General features: G+C 40.7%; 2 protein-coding genes across 2 annotated transcripts; one reads left to right on the plus strand and one right to left on the minus strand.

The window, feature by feature from the left end:
- Window positions 1–910: 910 nt before the first annotated feature.
- Window positions 911–17082, minus strand: LOC116883259 (corepressor interacting with RBPJ 1-like). Its single transcript, XM_032884254.1, is given in 6 exon segments — window positions 911–953; window positions 1621–1774; window positions 1777–2287; window positions 2289–2526; window positions 2528–3131; window positions 16999–17082. Coding segments are annotated over 5 exon segments (1470 nt in total). The 5' UTR covers window positions 3052–3131; window positions 16999–17082.
- On the plus strand, window positions 13488–14202 carry LOC116883316 (SS18-like protein 2). Its single transcript, XM_032884372.1, has 2 exons — window positions 13488–13599; window positions 13767–14202. The coding sequence occupies exons 1-2, from the start codon at window positions 13531–13533 to the stop codon at window positions 13929–13931; spliced, it is 234 nt and encodes a 77-aa protein (XP_032740263.1). The 5' UTR covers window positions 13488–13530; the 3' UTR covers window positions 13932–14202.
- Window positions 17083–17097: the final 15 nt, after the last annotated feature.

Raw genomic sequence — 17097 nt, forward strand, 5'->3', positions numbered from 1 at the left:
AAGCAAAACAACCCTGAGATTCCATCTCACACCAGTCAGAATGGCTAAGATCAAAAACTCAGGTGACAGCAAATGCTGGCGAGGATGTGGAGAAAGAGGAATACACCTGCTAATTATACTGTGGACCTCTGGAAGAGTAACCAGTGCTCTTAACCACTGAAGCATCTCACCAGCCCCTGGGAGCCACATTTCTTATTGATTGAGTTTGAAAGAAATGCTTTCATCTTTGTTGGCTAAAGATAGCACTAGATCTGGGTAGTTGGCTCATATTTGCGTTCTGCAGAGCAGAGCAGAGCAGAGCAGAGCAGAGCAGAGCAGAGCAGAGCAGAGCTTTCTTCATTCTAGGAGTTAGTGACACAAAAGGTTGTTTTGTGTTAGGAACTTCGGAGTGGCCACCAGCTGACCTCTAAAGCCTTCAGCCTCCTTGACACTTACCTCATGGTTTCTGAGTCTAGCTCCTTGATGCTGCGTCTCCTCAAGTTGAGTGTCCTTCTGGCTAGAAGTCAGGTACAGAGTCTGGAGTAGGGTTAGCCATGGCAGGAAAAGCCAGAGGGGTCACATCAAGAGCTGTCATGCTCATGTGTACCCCAAATCATCATGTATCGCTAGCTTTATTTTAACTTTGAGTAAATTAGTACACCCCATATTCCTCTCTTGTTTCTGTCAGATATTTTATCACAGTAAAAGGAAAAGTAAGTAGCACAATCTATCTATAGTCCTCTACCAAGGCTCAGGGATCATTGCTTAAGAAGGACAGAAAGAATGTAAGGGCTAGAAGTGGTAGATGACTGAAAAGCAGAAGGATCTTCCCGACACAGAAAGGTAGCAATTACAAGGCTTGAGTAAGCTCAAATCATACCAAATATCAATATAAAGAAGGGAAAACCAAGAAGTCATTAGAGGTTGATAGCTACTTGGATTGGAAGACTCCATTTTCCTTAAGAGTGTGGCACCTGGTAAGTCAACACAGGACACATGTTTATAGATCACCATTAGCGTGATTTGTGAATGGAGATTTGTCCCTTTGATATCAAAGTGTCATCCATTAGAGAGCTGAATAAGTCTAAGGAAAAAGGACAGTGATTTCAATTAATTTGTTCTAGAAGAAGAATTTGTTACCTCCAAATTCCCAAAGAATGACTTACAGTTATGATGCTACATTAGGGATATTATCTCAAGTAGAGTAAGGGCCTGTTGCTTTAATGCCTTGGTAAGTGATTTCTAAACTCAGTGACTAAAGTGAATAGATGAGAAGAAAATAAAACAAGGATTTATTAAGGCCAGGACATCCAGGGCTACTGAGTGAGACCCTGTCTCAATAAGAAATAGCTATAAGCAAGTATTTTTTTTCAAGATTCTGTCACTGTTTTAATGGTGTTTCAAAACAAAAACAAAATCACAGAATTACTTACATATTTTAAATCTGATACAGGGCAAAAGAAACAACTACCAACAAGAAAACCACCACCACCACCACCACCACCAACAACAACAAACCAAAAACCACAACACTTCTATACCCTAAATAAATTCCCTGCAAAGATTTGAAAATTTAAGCCTGCGGCACACAGGTTCTTTAATATTTGACAGGACAGTTTACAGAGATGGAAATGAACTGACTTTTTTATTAGATAACAGTGTGCACAGTAGCCCTTGCTAAAGATGTTCTTGATGCCCAGGTGGTTCTTCCCGAGCTCTGTTGAACCTGCCGCTCTCTGGATCTCTCGGGTGCTCAGCGCACGCTCTCTTCTGTGGTCGCGGTCACCGTGGCTTGGGTGCCCTTTCTCCCCTTCTGCTCTTCACTAGGGCTCCTCGCCTCCCTTTCCCTTTGCTTCTGACTGCAAGGGCTCCTGCTTCGGCTTCGCCTGCTGCTCTCAGCCCGGCTACGGCTTCGGATTCCCGCGTTTCCGTCAGACCCTTTGTCCTCTGGACTGTGCTGGTGGCTTCTGGACTTCCGGTCAGAACCAGAATGGACCCGTGTGCTATTCTCTCCAGGACGCTCTTGTTTTAGAAGCCTTGATTTTTCCTGGGCTTTTCCCTTGTCAGTATGGCTGCTAGAAAGTTCTTCATAAAGAATGTTCTTAGACTTGTACTCTTTACAGACACCGGATTTATTTCCGGAACATTTGGTTTTCTTCCTTTTCTTCCTCTTCTCTTTCTCTTTCTTTTCTTTGTTATCACTCTCACTGCTGCCATCTGTCTCCGAGGAGGAGGAAGAGGAGGGAGAGGAGGAGGAGGAAGAGGAGGGAGAGGAGGAGGAGGAAGAGGAGGGAGAGGAGGATTTTTTCCCGTTTTTTTTTGTGTTTATTTTTGCTCTTCCGTAACTTCTTTTTCTTATCATTTTTCTTTTTCTTTTTTGTCTTTTCAAGTCTATCCAATTTCCCGAGAAGCTTCTGCTTTTGTTTGGTGGTGAGCGACTTTAAGAACTCAACCTCGGGGTCTTCTTCACCGTCCCTTGTGAGAGTCCTGCGACGGATCATTTGCGTCAAGTTTCTCCCCAGTACATTTCGCTTCAGCGCAAACCCAGTTTCTCGTCTCCGCTATTAGCTCCGAGGGGTGCATCGACGGCCCTGAGCCATCAGCAGGAACTGAACTTGCATTGATCCCAGAAAGACCAAACAAGGGGCCCTCTCGATCTGTGTTCACATGGCCCCACCTGTGACATTTAATACACTTTACATTTCGAACCTGAATACCAAAGGGCCGATCTCTGATGTTCATGTCATCTTTGGCATATTTTTTCCCTCGGAGCACCTGCCATTCAAATTTGTATTCTGTCTCTCCTTCCGTTTCTCCTTCCTCTTTGTTTTCTTTTTTAACTCCTGGCGGGGCCTCATACATGAAATTCAGGCCGTTCTTTACACGCTCATCTCCCATAAGTAATCTGTTATCATATGACTCTTGTTCTTTAAGGTACTGTTGCGTTAATCCTTCTTGTATCTTTTTAACATATGATATTTTCTGTTCTGCCATCCATACCTTCTTGATGCTGGATTTGGACGCAGGATGAAAGTCCTTTTTACACATGAAATTGGTGAATGACTTCCCCATCTTGGAGTCGGAGCCAGAGAAGTCAACTTAATTGCTTCATTTATTTTGCACATTGTACATTGCATTTATTTCATACAACCCTGAAAACAACAGAGGCAGGTATGAACTTTATATACAAAAGATGTCCACGTTTTTGAAACTTGTTTTCCTAGGATCTTGAGCCATGAATACTGCTTTCTCCCTCTAAGGCATATGTGATTTTTCACTTTATTGTCAGTTAATGCTTTCACTATTTTATATTTGGTTAGCTTTTTGTCTTGAAAATATTTTACAATTAGTGAGTAAGTCAAATATATCTGTGGTAAATCTGTGCTATGAGATAGTATATTGGTAAGGACACAACAACCTGCTAAGTCCAGCTTCAGGGAATGACACACCCTATTCAGGCCTTTAAGAGCACCTGCACACACACATAGTATATACATCCACACTTTATACATACATAATAAAAAGATAAAAGCAAATCTTTGAAAAACCCAAACTTTGTTTCTATAAATAACAGCTTCCTGTTTTTCCTCCTCTGCCATCTGGCCTCAGGTGTTCTGCCTTTCTAGGAGTTTCACATAGAAGAATTGTATAGCATTTGAGACTTTGAAACTGGTTTATTTTGTGTATTTTAGTACTTTGAAAGACTATCAAAGTTGAAGCAGGTGTCAGAATTTTCTTTGTAAAGCAACATAATAGTCTATAAAATGTACAAAATAAAATATGTATCATATTTTACCTATTTTTTCATTTGTAGACACTAGGTTTGCTCCCCTTTTGGCTACTGTGAATAGTCCCGCTATGAAGATAAGTTTACATACTTATCTTCCATTGTCTGCCTTTGATTACTTTAGGTATATATCAGAAGTATAACTGGTAGGTCTCAGGATTATTCAATTTTCAGTTTTTAAAGGAATCTGAATTTTTAGTATTTACACAATTTCAAATTCCTGACCATAATGCAAAAATGATACTAGTTTTACCACATTGTTACCAAAATTCTTTAAAATGTTCATAACAGTAATAGTTGATGGTAATTAATGATGACGGATGAGTTTGTTTTTCTGAGATATGATATCCTTTTATAGCCCAGGCTAGCCTCACACTCGTGAGCCTATTGTCTCTACTTCCTAGGTACCGAAATTATGGTTGTATAGGTTAAGACCAACTGCCAATTGATAAAGGTATAAAAATAATTCACAGGAAAAGACACAATTTTGCCAAATATACTGTTGGAAGAATTAGAGATCCTACAGCAACATCAACAAATGAACGTCTATGTCTGGCCCTGTGGCTGCAGACTGGGCAGTCTGTCCTGATCCCTGGTTTTTGAAGCTGTCTTTGCTGCAGGGAAGGTATGCCTTGTCCCACCACCACAATGGTTCCAGTTCACAGTTGTTTTGACGTCTAGGACTACAGGTCTGCACCACAACATCCAGTCATCCAGATTTGATATTTTTTATGCCATGTATCACCTGCTGTATACATACTGGTCTACAAAATAAGTCCCAGGCCAACCAGAGATATATGGTGAGACTCTGTCTCAAAAATCTTTTAATATTTCCACCCCATTTTTTCAACTACTCAAAATTCATTTTAAGGAATGGCTCACTTTGTTAGGAAAGATGTTTCTACATCCATTTCAGGTCTTAGTGAAATGTTATATGAACAGCAATGTTCTTAGAAGCTGCTTAAAAACTCATTCATAAAACATTTTTATTCTTCAGAATTTACTGAAATTGGCAAGCAGCTTGAGAATGCCTTTTGTAATCTATACATGACTGCAAAAGTCAGAAATTGTGACCACAAGTGATTGCAGACTCAAAAAGCAAGCATTTCCTGTTCAGTTGGGAAATTCAGAGGGTGGGGCAGATGGCAACACCCTGGCCCCAGCTCTATTATGTTAGCTGGTATGTCAGATAATAAAGGCTGTAACACAGGACAGTTTGATCTGGGACAAATTGTATTTTGAATTTACTCTTTTCCAGTTGAGTGAACAGTAAACTACACAAGTCGGAAACACCTACCTAATATAGGTGAGTGGCTAAATTGCTTTCTTAGCTAGTTTCTTACAGTCAGAGAAGGCAATCAGGCTTTGGATGTTAAAAATAAAAAGCAAAACACAACACAACAAAAAACCCACCTTTCTTTTATTCATGGTTCCCTAAAACAGAACATTTCCTTGGTCTTTAGTCTTTTTAATTTTTTTTATTTATTTACATTCCAAACGTTGCCCCTCTTCCTTGTCCCCCCTCCAAGGGTTCTTCACCCTGTCCTCCCTCCCCTTTGCATCTGACATGCTTATTTATTTTTGTAAGACATTTTAAAGACCTTTGGAAGATCACATGCTACAAGATATCTTTATAAAGGAGATCCTGGGACAGCTGTCTGAAATATATAAAGAATTCTTACAATTCAGTGTTAAAAACAGACTACCCTAATAAAATATCTGCACCAATAGAGGCTGAAGGTTCTCATATCTGCTGCATTCAATCCATTTTGGTTTTTTTATTGCTTGTTGAGATTCTGTTTTCATAATATTCTTTTTAAATTGTTTTTCTGTTTTATTAAGCATATATATATAAATACATTTATAAACTTGCATAAACATATTCTTTTGCTTTATAACAGGAAAAACAATGTTGGTATCATGTTTCATGGACCTTTTTTAATTGGAATTTTTAATTTATATTTCAAATGTTATTTCCTTTCTTGGTTTCCTGTCCATAAGCCCCCATCCTATCTCTCTCCCCTTGTTCTATAAGGGTGTTTCCCTCCCCATCTACCCCCTTCCTGCTCCCCGACATTCCCCTGCACTGGGGGTCCAACCTTGGCAGGGCCAAGGGCTTCTCCTTCCACTGGTGCTCTTACTAGGCTATTCATTGCTACCTATGAGGTTGGAGCCCAGGGTCAGTCCATGTTCAGTCTTTGGGTAGTGGTTTAATCCCTGGAAGCTCTGGTTGGTTGGCATTGTTGTTATTATGGGGTCTCAAGCCCCTTCAGCTCTTTCAGTCCTTTCTCTGATTCCTTCAACGGGGGTCCTGTTCTCAGTTCAGTGGTTTAATGATGGCATTCGAGTCTGTGTTTGACATGCTCTAGCTGTGTCTCTCAGGAAACAGCTATATCCAGTTCTTGTCAGCATGCACTTCTGAGCTTCATTAATCTTATCTAGTTTTGGTGGCTGTATATATATGAGGTACATGCGGGGCAGGCTCTGAATGGCTGTTCCTTCAGTCTCTGCTCCAAACTTTGCCTCCATATCCCCCCTACGGATATTTTTGTTCCCCATTTTAAGAAGGAGTGAAGCATCCGCATTTTGGTCATCCTTCTTGAGCTTCATGTGGTCTATGGATTGTATCTTGGGTAATTCGAACTTTTCGGCTAATATACATTTATCAGTGAGTGCATATCAAGTGTGTTTTTCTGTGATTGGGCTGTCTCACTCAGGATGATATTTTCCAGTTCCATCCATTTACCTATGAATTTCATGAAGTCATTGTTTTTGATAGCTGAGTAGTACTCCATAGGGTAGATGTACCACATTTTCTGTATCCATTCCTCTGTTGAAGGGCATCTGGATTCTTTCCAGCTTCTGGCTATTATAAATAAGGCTGCTATGAACATAGTGGAGCACGTGTCTTGTTATATGTTGGAACATCTTTTGGGTATATGCCCAGGAGAGGTATAGCTGGGTCCTCAGGTAGTGCAATGTCCAATTTTCTGAGGAACCTCCAGACTGATTTTCAGCATGATTGTCCAGTTTACAATCCCACCATCAATGGAGGAGTGTTCCTATTTCTCCACATCCTCGCCAGCATCTGTTGTTACTTGAGTTTTTGATCTTAGCCATTCTGACTGGTGTGAGGTAGAATCTTGTTTTGATTTTCATTTCCCTGATGACTGAGGATGTTGAACATTTCTTTAGGTGCTTCTCAGCCATTCGATATTCCTCAGCTGAGAATTCTTTGTCTAGCTCTGTACCCCATTTTTAATAGGGTTATTTGGCTCTCTGGAGTCTAACTTCTTGAAATATTCTTTTTTTGAGTGTCACAAGTTACTGTAATGACCTGTTTGCGAAAAAATGGAGTAACTATTATACAAGTTTTACATTCAAGATATACATATTTATAAAACTATTTTAAAATACATTTTATATCCTACAACAATATCACATTTTTTGGTTAAATCTTGCCAAAACTTCTGGGTTTTTTTATTTCTTTTTATTCTTTAATTCTTTTTTTACAGTCCAGGCTTCATCTTCCTCCCGGTGTGTACCCTGACTGCTTTCCACCCATATCTCCTCTCCTGCCTCCCAGAATCTTCAAGAAGTTGTCTCCACCCCTCCTTTCCCCACCAGGCCTCTCCACTCCCTGGGGCCTCAAGTTTCTCAAGGGTTGGATGCATCTTCTCTCAATGAGGCCAGACCATGCAGTCCTCTGCTGTATATTTGTCAGGGGCTTCATATTTGCTGGCCTATGCTGCCTGGTTGGTGGCTCAGAGTCTGAGAGCTCTCGGGGGTCCAGGTCAGTTGAGACTGCTGGTCTTCCCATGGGGATGCCCTCCTTCTTAGCTTCTTTCAGCTTTCTCCCAATTTAACCACAGGGGTCCCTGGCTTCTGTCCATTGGTTGGGTGTTAGCATCTGCATCTGACTCTTTCAGCTGCTTGTTGGGCCCCTCGGAGGGCAGCCATGCTAGGGTCCTGTCTGTAAGCACAGCATCAGTAACAGAGTCAGGCCTTGGGGCCTCCCCTTGAGATGGATCCCAGTTTGGGCCTGTCACTAGACCTCCTTTCTTTCATTTTGTCCCTGCAAGTCAGGAACAACTCTGGGTCAGAGTTTTTGACTGTGGGATGGCAGCCCCATCCCTCCACTTGATGCCCTGTCTCTCCACTGGAGGTGGGCTCTACAAGTTCCCCCTCCCCACTGTAGAGCACTTCATCCTAGATTCCTCCCTTTGAGTCCTGAGAGTCTCTCACCTCCCAGATCTCTGGTTCATTCTAGAAGATCTCCCCACCTCCTACCTCCCGAGGTTGCCTCTTTCCATTCTTTCTGCAGTACTGTCCACCCTGCCGCACTACCTGATCATGCTCCCCTTCCCCTCCCTGTCCCTTCTCCCAACCAAGTCCCTCCTTCAGTCTGCGCCCCCCTCCCACTCCTCTGTGACTTCTTTCTTCTCCCTCCCATGTGGGATGGAGGCATCCTCACTTGGGTCCTTTGGATTGTTAACATTCTTGAGTCCTGTGGGTTGTGTCCTGGGTATTCTGTACTTTTTTGGTTAATATCCACTTATTAATGAGTACATATTATGCACATGCTTTTGGGTATGTTACCTTGCTCAGGATGATATTTTCTAGATCCATCCATTTGCCTGCAAAATTCATGATGTTCTCATTCTTAATAACTGAGTAGTATTCCATTGTGTAAATGGACTGCGTTTTCTATATCCATTCTTCCATTGTTGGACATCTGAGTTGTTTCCAGCTTCTGGCCATCACAAATAAGGCCTCTATGAACATAGTGGAATGTGTGCCCCTGTGGCATGGTGCAGCATCTTTTGAGTATATGCCCAAGAGTGGTATTGCTGAGTCTTCAGGTAGATCTATTTCCAATTTTCCGAGGAATCACCAGACTGATTTCCAGAGTGGTTGTAGCAGTTTTCAATCCCACCAGCAATGGAGGAGTGTTCCTCTTTCTCCACATCCTCGCCAACATGTATTGTCACCTGAGGTTTTGATCTTAGCCATTCTGATTGGTATGAGGTGGGATCTCAGTGTCATTTTAATTTGCATTTCCCTGATTTCTAAGGACTTTGAAAATTTCTGTAAGTGCTTCTCAGCCATTCGAGATTCCTCTGTTGTGAATTCTCTGTTTAGTTCTATACCCCATTTTTGATTGGCTTGTTTGTTCTTTTGGTGGTTAGCTTACAGGATTTAGGCTGGCCTTGAAATCAGCAATCCTCCTGCCTCAGATTTGGGACTTGAATAGACATTTTTCCAGAAAAGATATACAAATAGGCAACAAATAAACCAAAAATGTGCATAACATTAGGGTACTACAATTAAAAACCAAAATATTTGGAACCTTTAATGCCACATCCATATCACCTCTTCCTTGGCTCAGAGAAGATCAGAAGAATCTTCTGCAAAGAATACAGAAACCTGGCAATAGAAAGGGGCCCTGAAACACTGTCTTATGAATTTACAACAGCTGTGGTTGCCTACATAGGAGCTAAACAAGGCCAAGCCTTTAGCCATTCAATCATAGATGGGCAGGAATTTTGGGGGCTCAGGGAAGGTAATGATAATCAAAGGCTATGGGGAGTAAGTCATTGCCTTCACTGATAGAGCCATTGTTGAGTTACCCATGCCTCAGTGGATCCTTCGCACTCACGCCTATGTACGTCATGCCCTGGTTAAACCCAGTAGATCACAAAACAAAACCAAAAAGACATGAAAGTGGAATGAGAACTTGGTATGGAAAGGGATCAGATGGTGGGGAAAGGTTAAGTAAAATTGGAGAGAATAAGTATGCCCAGAATGCATCTTATGCACGTATGGAATTGTCATAGAATACTACTAATAAAACCCACAATGAGGTTCCATTTAATGTCCACAAGATAATAGTTAAACTACAACTATAATTTTTGAAAATTAAAAACTTTTAAAATTGTTTTGTTTAACTTTTTGTTTTGTTTTGCCTGCACGTACATCTGTGTATCATTTGTATGCCAGGTGCCTGCAAATTTCCTGAAGTTTGAGTTACAGACCATTGTGAGCTGTAGTGTGGGTGCTGGGAATTGAACCTTGGTCCTCTTGAAGAACATCTAGTACTCTTAACTGATGAGCCATCTCTCCAGCCACTACACTACTTTTATAGCTTTATTTCTCTGACACTGAAGAGTGAATCCAGGTCCCTGTGAATCTGGGTAAGTCCTCTACCCAGACATATATGTTCACCTGAAAATAATAGTGTTGTTTTGAATCTGAAGAGTGAACTCCCTCCTCCACACCGATGGCAAAATGTAAACTAGGACAGCTACAGGTGAAAAGTTTGGTGGCTCCTTAAAAAGTTAAGAAGTAAGTAGCCAATAATTCTACTCTTTAGGCCTGTAACCCAAACAGTGAAAACTATGTCCAAACAAAAACTTGCATATTAATTAATGTTCACATAAGCACTATACATAATAGGCAAAGTTAGAAATAAGCCCATTGAAAATGCATAATTAAATGCAGCATATGCATTTAATTTGAATGACTTTAAAAGAAGGACAAAGAATGAACCTTAATGACACACAAGCATAAATATCTAAAATAATCAAAATTGAAGAATCAGAAGAATGTCATTTTTCAAGGTCAGAGGGAATAGGAAGTAGAAAGTCAGTCTTTTGTAGACTCTGAGTTCAAGTGTAGAAGCTTAAGAATTTATGGAAATGGATGATAGTGATCAATGTACAGCAGTGCAGTATGAGCTTAGTAAGATGAAACTTTTCACTTGAAAACCATGATCCCTGTTACGACTATCTTACCACAAGTTGTGTGTGTGTGTGTGTGTGTGTGTGTGTGTGTGTGTGTGTCTGTGTCAGGGTCAGTTCCACACAGCGCAAACTGGTCTTTAACTCCTGATCCTCCTGTCTATACTTCCTAAATGTGATATATAAACAGATTTTTATCACCATATTCTGTAAAATTTCTTATTTTATATGTAATTAAAATCAATGTGGTATTCAGAGTTTCCAATGGCGATTTGACATGTTCAGTTTCATGTTAGATAAAAGGATGCTCTTGGGGCAATGCTTTCTCTTTGGTGGTGTTCTTCAGTGTTGTTCTTGCCTGGTACTTGAGATAGTGAGATCCAGTGTGTACTCGACGATTACAATAAGAAATGGTAGGAGGCATTGTGGAGATGTCAGAAGAGTCACTGAAAGGTGGAGAAGAAGAACTTTTAGAACAAGGACACCTTTCAGGGGCCAGGTTGACTATAGGAAAGAGTTCATTCTAGGGCAGCATTCTTTGGGGGGCATATATTAGATATCCTTCATATCAGATATTTACATTACAAGTCATAACAGTAGTAAAATTACAGTTATGAAGTAGTAACAAAATAATTTTAAGGTTGGAGTCACTACAACATGAGAAACTGTATTAAAGGTTTGCAGCATTAGAAAGGTTGAGAACCTCTACTCTAGGACAAAGGCTTAGTAATTGACCATTTGCAAGCTATTTGGAGACATGTGAGCTCTGGGAAACTACATATCACCAGGAAAATATATACTCTAAATTGAACACCAAAGCTCTAGGTTTCTAAAGTTCACGGTGTGGGCCAGGACTGAGTGAGTTAAAAAGAAAGTACGGCTGGCTGTTGTGACACATATTTGTAAACCCAACACTTGGGAGGATGAAGCAATAGTGTTGTCGTGAGCTCCAGGTCAGTCTGTGTTACACTGTGAAGTCTATTTAAAGAAAGAGAGAGAGAGAGAGAGAGAGAGAGAGAGAGAGAGAGAGAGAGAGAGAGAGGACAGTGCTGAGATAAATTGTAAATTTAGGTATAAAAGATAGATGTTGTTGTGATAGAATCGTGGCTCATGTCTGAACAGACCACACCAGGCCAATATAGTCCCACATGGAAGATGATTATTGAAGATGATGGAGACAAGATGGGGAAAAGAGAGAGAAGAGAGAAAAAAGAGAAAAGAGACGGAAAGGGTCTGCCTTTTATTTAAACTGTGATGTAACTGATCCCAGGTGAAGGTGGGAGCTGAACCAAATGTATGCTGGTAATGTATGGTCATTGGCATGGCAATGGATGAGCAGGTCCCCGTAGCCTGTGGGTGGCATCACTGTTGGAGGCGAAAGCAGTTCCTGATAGCAACAGATTTCAACCAGTGTTGCAGTAGAAGATAATTTTCCAACAACTTAGCTATGACTATTTCTCTTTGGCATTATATTATTTATTAGTCCTGGGTATTTAACATTTATAAAAAGTTTGAAATTAGGCAAAACTGATGAGTTTATTGTCTTTTCTGGGATAAAATTCTACAGTTTAACTACTGCATCTAATACAGCAGCCATTTCTTAGAATTCTTGGGCTGGAGGTGCTGCTAAATGATAGAGCCCACACTTAACATACAAGTACTTGTGTGTTCAACCCACAGCACCACAGATTAGATTCAATTCAGGTATAAAATATGCTATTCTATCTTGTTTGAACTAACTCTGAAATCTTAGATTTTCAAATTTTTCTCTTTACGTTATTTTTATGAGTTCCTTTGTTTTTTGTTTTGTTTATTTTTTGCTTTGTTGAGACTGGATCACACTATGTAGCTCTGAGTGTCCTGGAACTCACTGTGTAGACCTGACAGGCTTTGAATTCACAGAGACCTGTCTGCCTCTTGAGTGCTAGGATTAAAGGCATGAGCCGACACCTGGCCTGGGCTCTTTTGTTAATGAGATAAATTTAGTGTAGGCACATGCTCATGCTTTTTGCATACATTTTTTTCTACCAAAACACAATTCTGTAAATGTTAAAGAAAAGGCTTACACAAAGTGCACAGAAGGTACAAGCAAAGAGAAAGTGATACTAAGAGCCACCATGGCCACCATATGGTGAGAAGACACCTGAGCCAAGTGTTCATGTAACAGGAGCTGCTGCCATGCTGGAGAGCAAAGAGAAAAGCAGGATTTGAAGTGAAGAAGCATCGCAAGGCAAGGGAACAATGTGACATAGGCATAGATGGTTTCAAATGAGATTGCAACACAGGAAGAAGTCAGAGCCTAAGCTGCACAGCTCATAATAATGAACAGTCTAATCCTGTATGAAAGCACAGATGTGATATAATAAGATACCTTTTTTGTTTTAGGAAAACTTACTTTGTCTTCAGAATGGATGGTTATTTGAAAATAGATCGAAAAAATAAAGGTATTGTACAGGTAAGTAGTAAGAAGGCCATGGATTAAGGCAATGCTGTGGTGAAGAGCAGGCACAGAACAATTTGTAATAAATAGGGCACAGCGGTTGCCTAGATGTAAGTAGGAGTGGGAAAAGAAGGGTAGGAGGTGAGTGAGTTAGATGGAACATTTGATGAATGATCATGCGGGGGTGGTTGTGATAAGAAGGCACTGACCTACATTCATACTAATTTCTTCTTTGGGTGTAGAGATAGTATTGCTTAGATTGTAAATGAGGCAGGAACAGCAATTAACAGCTGCATATATTTTGTAGATGAGAAACTGGGATAATAGCAAGGTGTTCCTAACTTTTTGCCCAGTTTACACACACTAGAGAATCAACACTTTGTCTACCTGGGCAACCTGAGTGTCTATCTTTCCTTTCTTTTTTTAAAGACAGGGTCTCACTATGTAGCCCTGGTGGTCTTAGAACTTTCTGAGTCGACCAGGATGGCCTTTACTTGCCTCTGCCTATAGAGTACTAGAAAGTAAAGCCATGAGCGCGCGCGACGTGGGGTCTCCCAGCTCGGGATTCCGAGCTTCTTTACAGCATGTCCGTCATCTTCGCTCCTGACTGGTTACACCGCAAGGCCAAGGTCAACCAGGAGACTATCCAGCGGGTGAGCGACAGCGAGCCGGAGACCTGGTGCAGGAGCTTCCTGCAGGGGCCGGACCGTGGTGGGGACAGTCTGTGGGCCAAGGAAGGAATGGGAGCAGGGTCAACTTGGCGCCTGCCCCGGACCTTCACCTGAGAGCTCCCTGCGCTTCCCCCTCGCCCATCTTTCAGCTCCTGGAGGAGAATGACCAGCTGATCCGCTGTATCGTGGAGTATCAGAACAAGGGTCGAGCGAACGAGTGCGTCCAGTATCAGCATGTGTTACATAGAAATCTCATTTATTTGGCCACCATCGCAGACGCCAACACAAGCAGTCTTACAAAGGCAGTGGAGTAGTCTTCCAGGGGGCTGTGATGAGCAGTGACTGCATGGAACCCATCTCCTGTGAAATAGAGCGCTGCTTAGAACATGGCGAAAGGTGCCATTCATTTTAGACTGTGATGAAACTTGCTACCAACTCTACCATATTCTTACTGTAAATATTTTAGTGATAAAACAGATCCCACAGTAAAACTGTGAGGACCTGAGGTATGTGTGACGGCAGTGTCATTGTCAACAATACTGCTTCATTATCTAATACTGTGTAATAATAAATGATGCACGCCTCCCCCCAGTGTCCCACAAAAAAAAAAAAAAAAAAAGAAAGTAAAGCCATGTACCATCATACTCAACCTATCTTTTCTAATAAAATGCTAGATTGCTCACTCTGGGAGTCTCCCCAAACTTTTTATGCTGTAATTTTAAATGAGTATCTTTCTATTGCTTAATACTTATCTTTCAAAAATAAGAAATGCAAGCATTACTTTCCATACCATGTTTTACACATTCTGTAAGATATTAATCCACGTTCTGTAAGAGTAGTGTATACAAGTAAATTTTGGAGATGTATATATATATATATATATGTATATATATATAGATGTATATATAGATGTATATATATGTATATATATATATGTATATATGATTTTGAGACTCATATAAGACTGTGGAAATCTAATAAAAAGAAATAATTTTCATTTTGGGTTTTAACCCAAAGTTACTTTCCACCCGAAGACAGATGTTTCCTCTGTGTATCTTTTTACTAATATGAATTTAAGCCACAAGTCAATACAAACCACTCCTGGATCAAGCATAGCAATATTGGTTAGTGAGAATCATTATTTTTCTAAGTCTATAAGATGCCAAATTATGTGGAATACATGGTATCCACCTGAATTATAACATAATCAATCAATTCCCATGGCTTAAATGTCATACAATAAACAGTCTCTAAAAAAATTACTTCATAAAGGGCTAGCAAGATGGCTTAGAGAAAAGGGGAATTTATTCCAAGCCTGCATGCCTGAGTTCAATACTAGGCACTCATGTGGTGAAAGAAGTTAAGAAACCCCTACAAATTCTTCTGTAACTTCACACATGTGCTGTGGCACTATGTGTACTCACATATGTACTCACATACATAAAACAACATACCCAACAATGAATGTAATTTAATTTATTATTATTTATTTATTATTCTTAAAAAAATAAGAAGAGGTGAGGCCTGGTAATGTAGACCTTTTTAATCACCCCACTCAGGAGGAAATGGTAGGTAGACTTCTGTGAATTCAAGGCCAGCCTGATCTACACAGGCATTTCCAGGATAGCTAGGGCTCCTTAGTAAACTCCATTTCCAAAAATAAACAAACAAAAACAAACATATCTGTACAGACTGCTCAATGATTATGAGCCCACGCTGCTCTTGCATAAGTCTTGAGTTTAGTTCCCAAGATGGGAGTTTGGTTCTCAGCATCTATGCAGGGTGGATCACAACTTCCTGTAGCCTTACCTCCAGGGAATCTGCAGTTTTTTAATGGCATCCATGATCATCCATGTGATTCATATAACACTCAGACTTATGTACATAAATACAAATTAAATGAATATAAATAAATAAAATGAACATAAAAATAAAAATGGCTTAAAGGTGGTGTGCTTGATGAGTTTCATGCCCCAATTCTACACATCAAGGCACCAGACATGGTTATATATACTTGTATGTGTATGTATTTTCCATGCATGTGTGTTTATGTATGTATCATATATATGCTAAGCCCAGAGAGTGTGTCAGATCCCCAAAACTAGAGTTACAGTTGTGTGTTGTCACACTGGTGCTGGAGACAAAACTTCTGTCCTCTGCAAGAACAGCAAGTGCTTTTAGTTCTGAGTCATCCCTCCAATGCTCAAGGTTACATTTTAAATCATTGCATCTTTATTTGGGTTTTCACAAACTGGAATTTAATCAAAGACTATCTGAAAGACCAGAGGTCCAGGTTGGCATTTTAACCAAACTGTATTAGATGTTTTTTGTGTAGGTATAGAGGGCAGACTCAGAATCAACAAAACATGGTTGGATCAGAAGGAAAACTTTGGCTCATTATAAAGATATTGAAAGCCATCCCATCTCAATTTGAGTCTATAGCCAAGTTAAATTTCTGTTTACTATAAAACTTGAGGTTTATATATTTGTCAATGCTGAGTTGCACCGTACCCCCCCCCCCCCGTTCTTGAGAATGTCCTATACCCATTGCTCCATGACCCACTTTATCCTTAACCACCTGCTCTCACTTCTGTAATGCAAAATCCCCCACCCTACGATTTTTGCCCTGTATAAAGGGCTAGAGAAGTTGGCTTTGGGCTGGTATTATGTACCCTATTTTAGGGGGAGACAGCTGCTGACTTGGCTCTGGTTTGTACACAGTAAATCTTGCTTTAATTTGGCCATAATTTGGTCTTTCTCCTCACGTCTGTCACACTATAATTTATAAAAACGACAGAGATCTGTAAATGGGCTTGACTTAACATACCATCTCTAGTTATATTTAACAGTTGAGAACAATGTCCCGTGTGGTGGTTTAAACCTACACCCAGCACATGGAAAGACTGAGGCAGGATCATGTATTTAAGGCCAGTCTGGGTAATATAAGGAGAAGGGCTCCTGAGGACAATCTGCCTGAGATTGTAGAGGAGAAACTTCTAGGTTTGTAAGTGCACGCTTGCCTCTGGGGACTGAGCATAGCCAGAGCCTAGCGAATACCAGGCACTATCATTGCTCTACCACTGAGCAGTATACTCTGTGGAATTTTCTGTTAACCAGTGCATGGTTGCAGGCTTCTGAAACCTTCTCTATTGTAGACCACTTCCCCATTGCAGGATTCCAGATCCCGGGGCTGTGTGTCAGTTTGTTCATTTATAACTATCATCATTAATCATTTACCTGGGGCATGGGCTGGAAAGAGCTCAGTTCCTATAGTGCCTAAGGACTTAAGTCAGATCCCTAAAACCCACATAAAAAGGAAGGTGTGGTGACGTGCAGTTGGAATCCTATCCCGGGGCGGTAGGAGGAAACAAGAGGACTCACTGGCCAGTGTAGCCCAATCGGGAAAGCTTTGGGTCCTTCCGGTCTCGGTAAAAAGCCACAGGCCTGGAGTCACTCGAAGATGACGCATTTTTGCTGCGC

This window comes from Rattus rattus, chromosome 14 (genome assembly GCF_011064425.1).
Source record: "Rattus rattus isolate New Zealand chromosome 14, Rrattus_CSIRO_v1, whole genome shotgun sequence".
NCBI classification, from domain to species: Eukaryota; Metazoa; Chordata; class Mammalia; order Rodentia; family Muridae; genus Rattus; species Rattus rattus.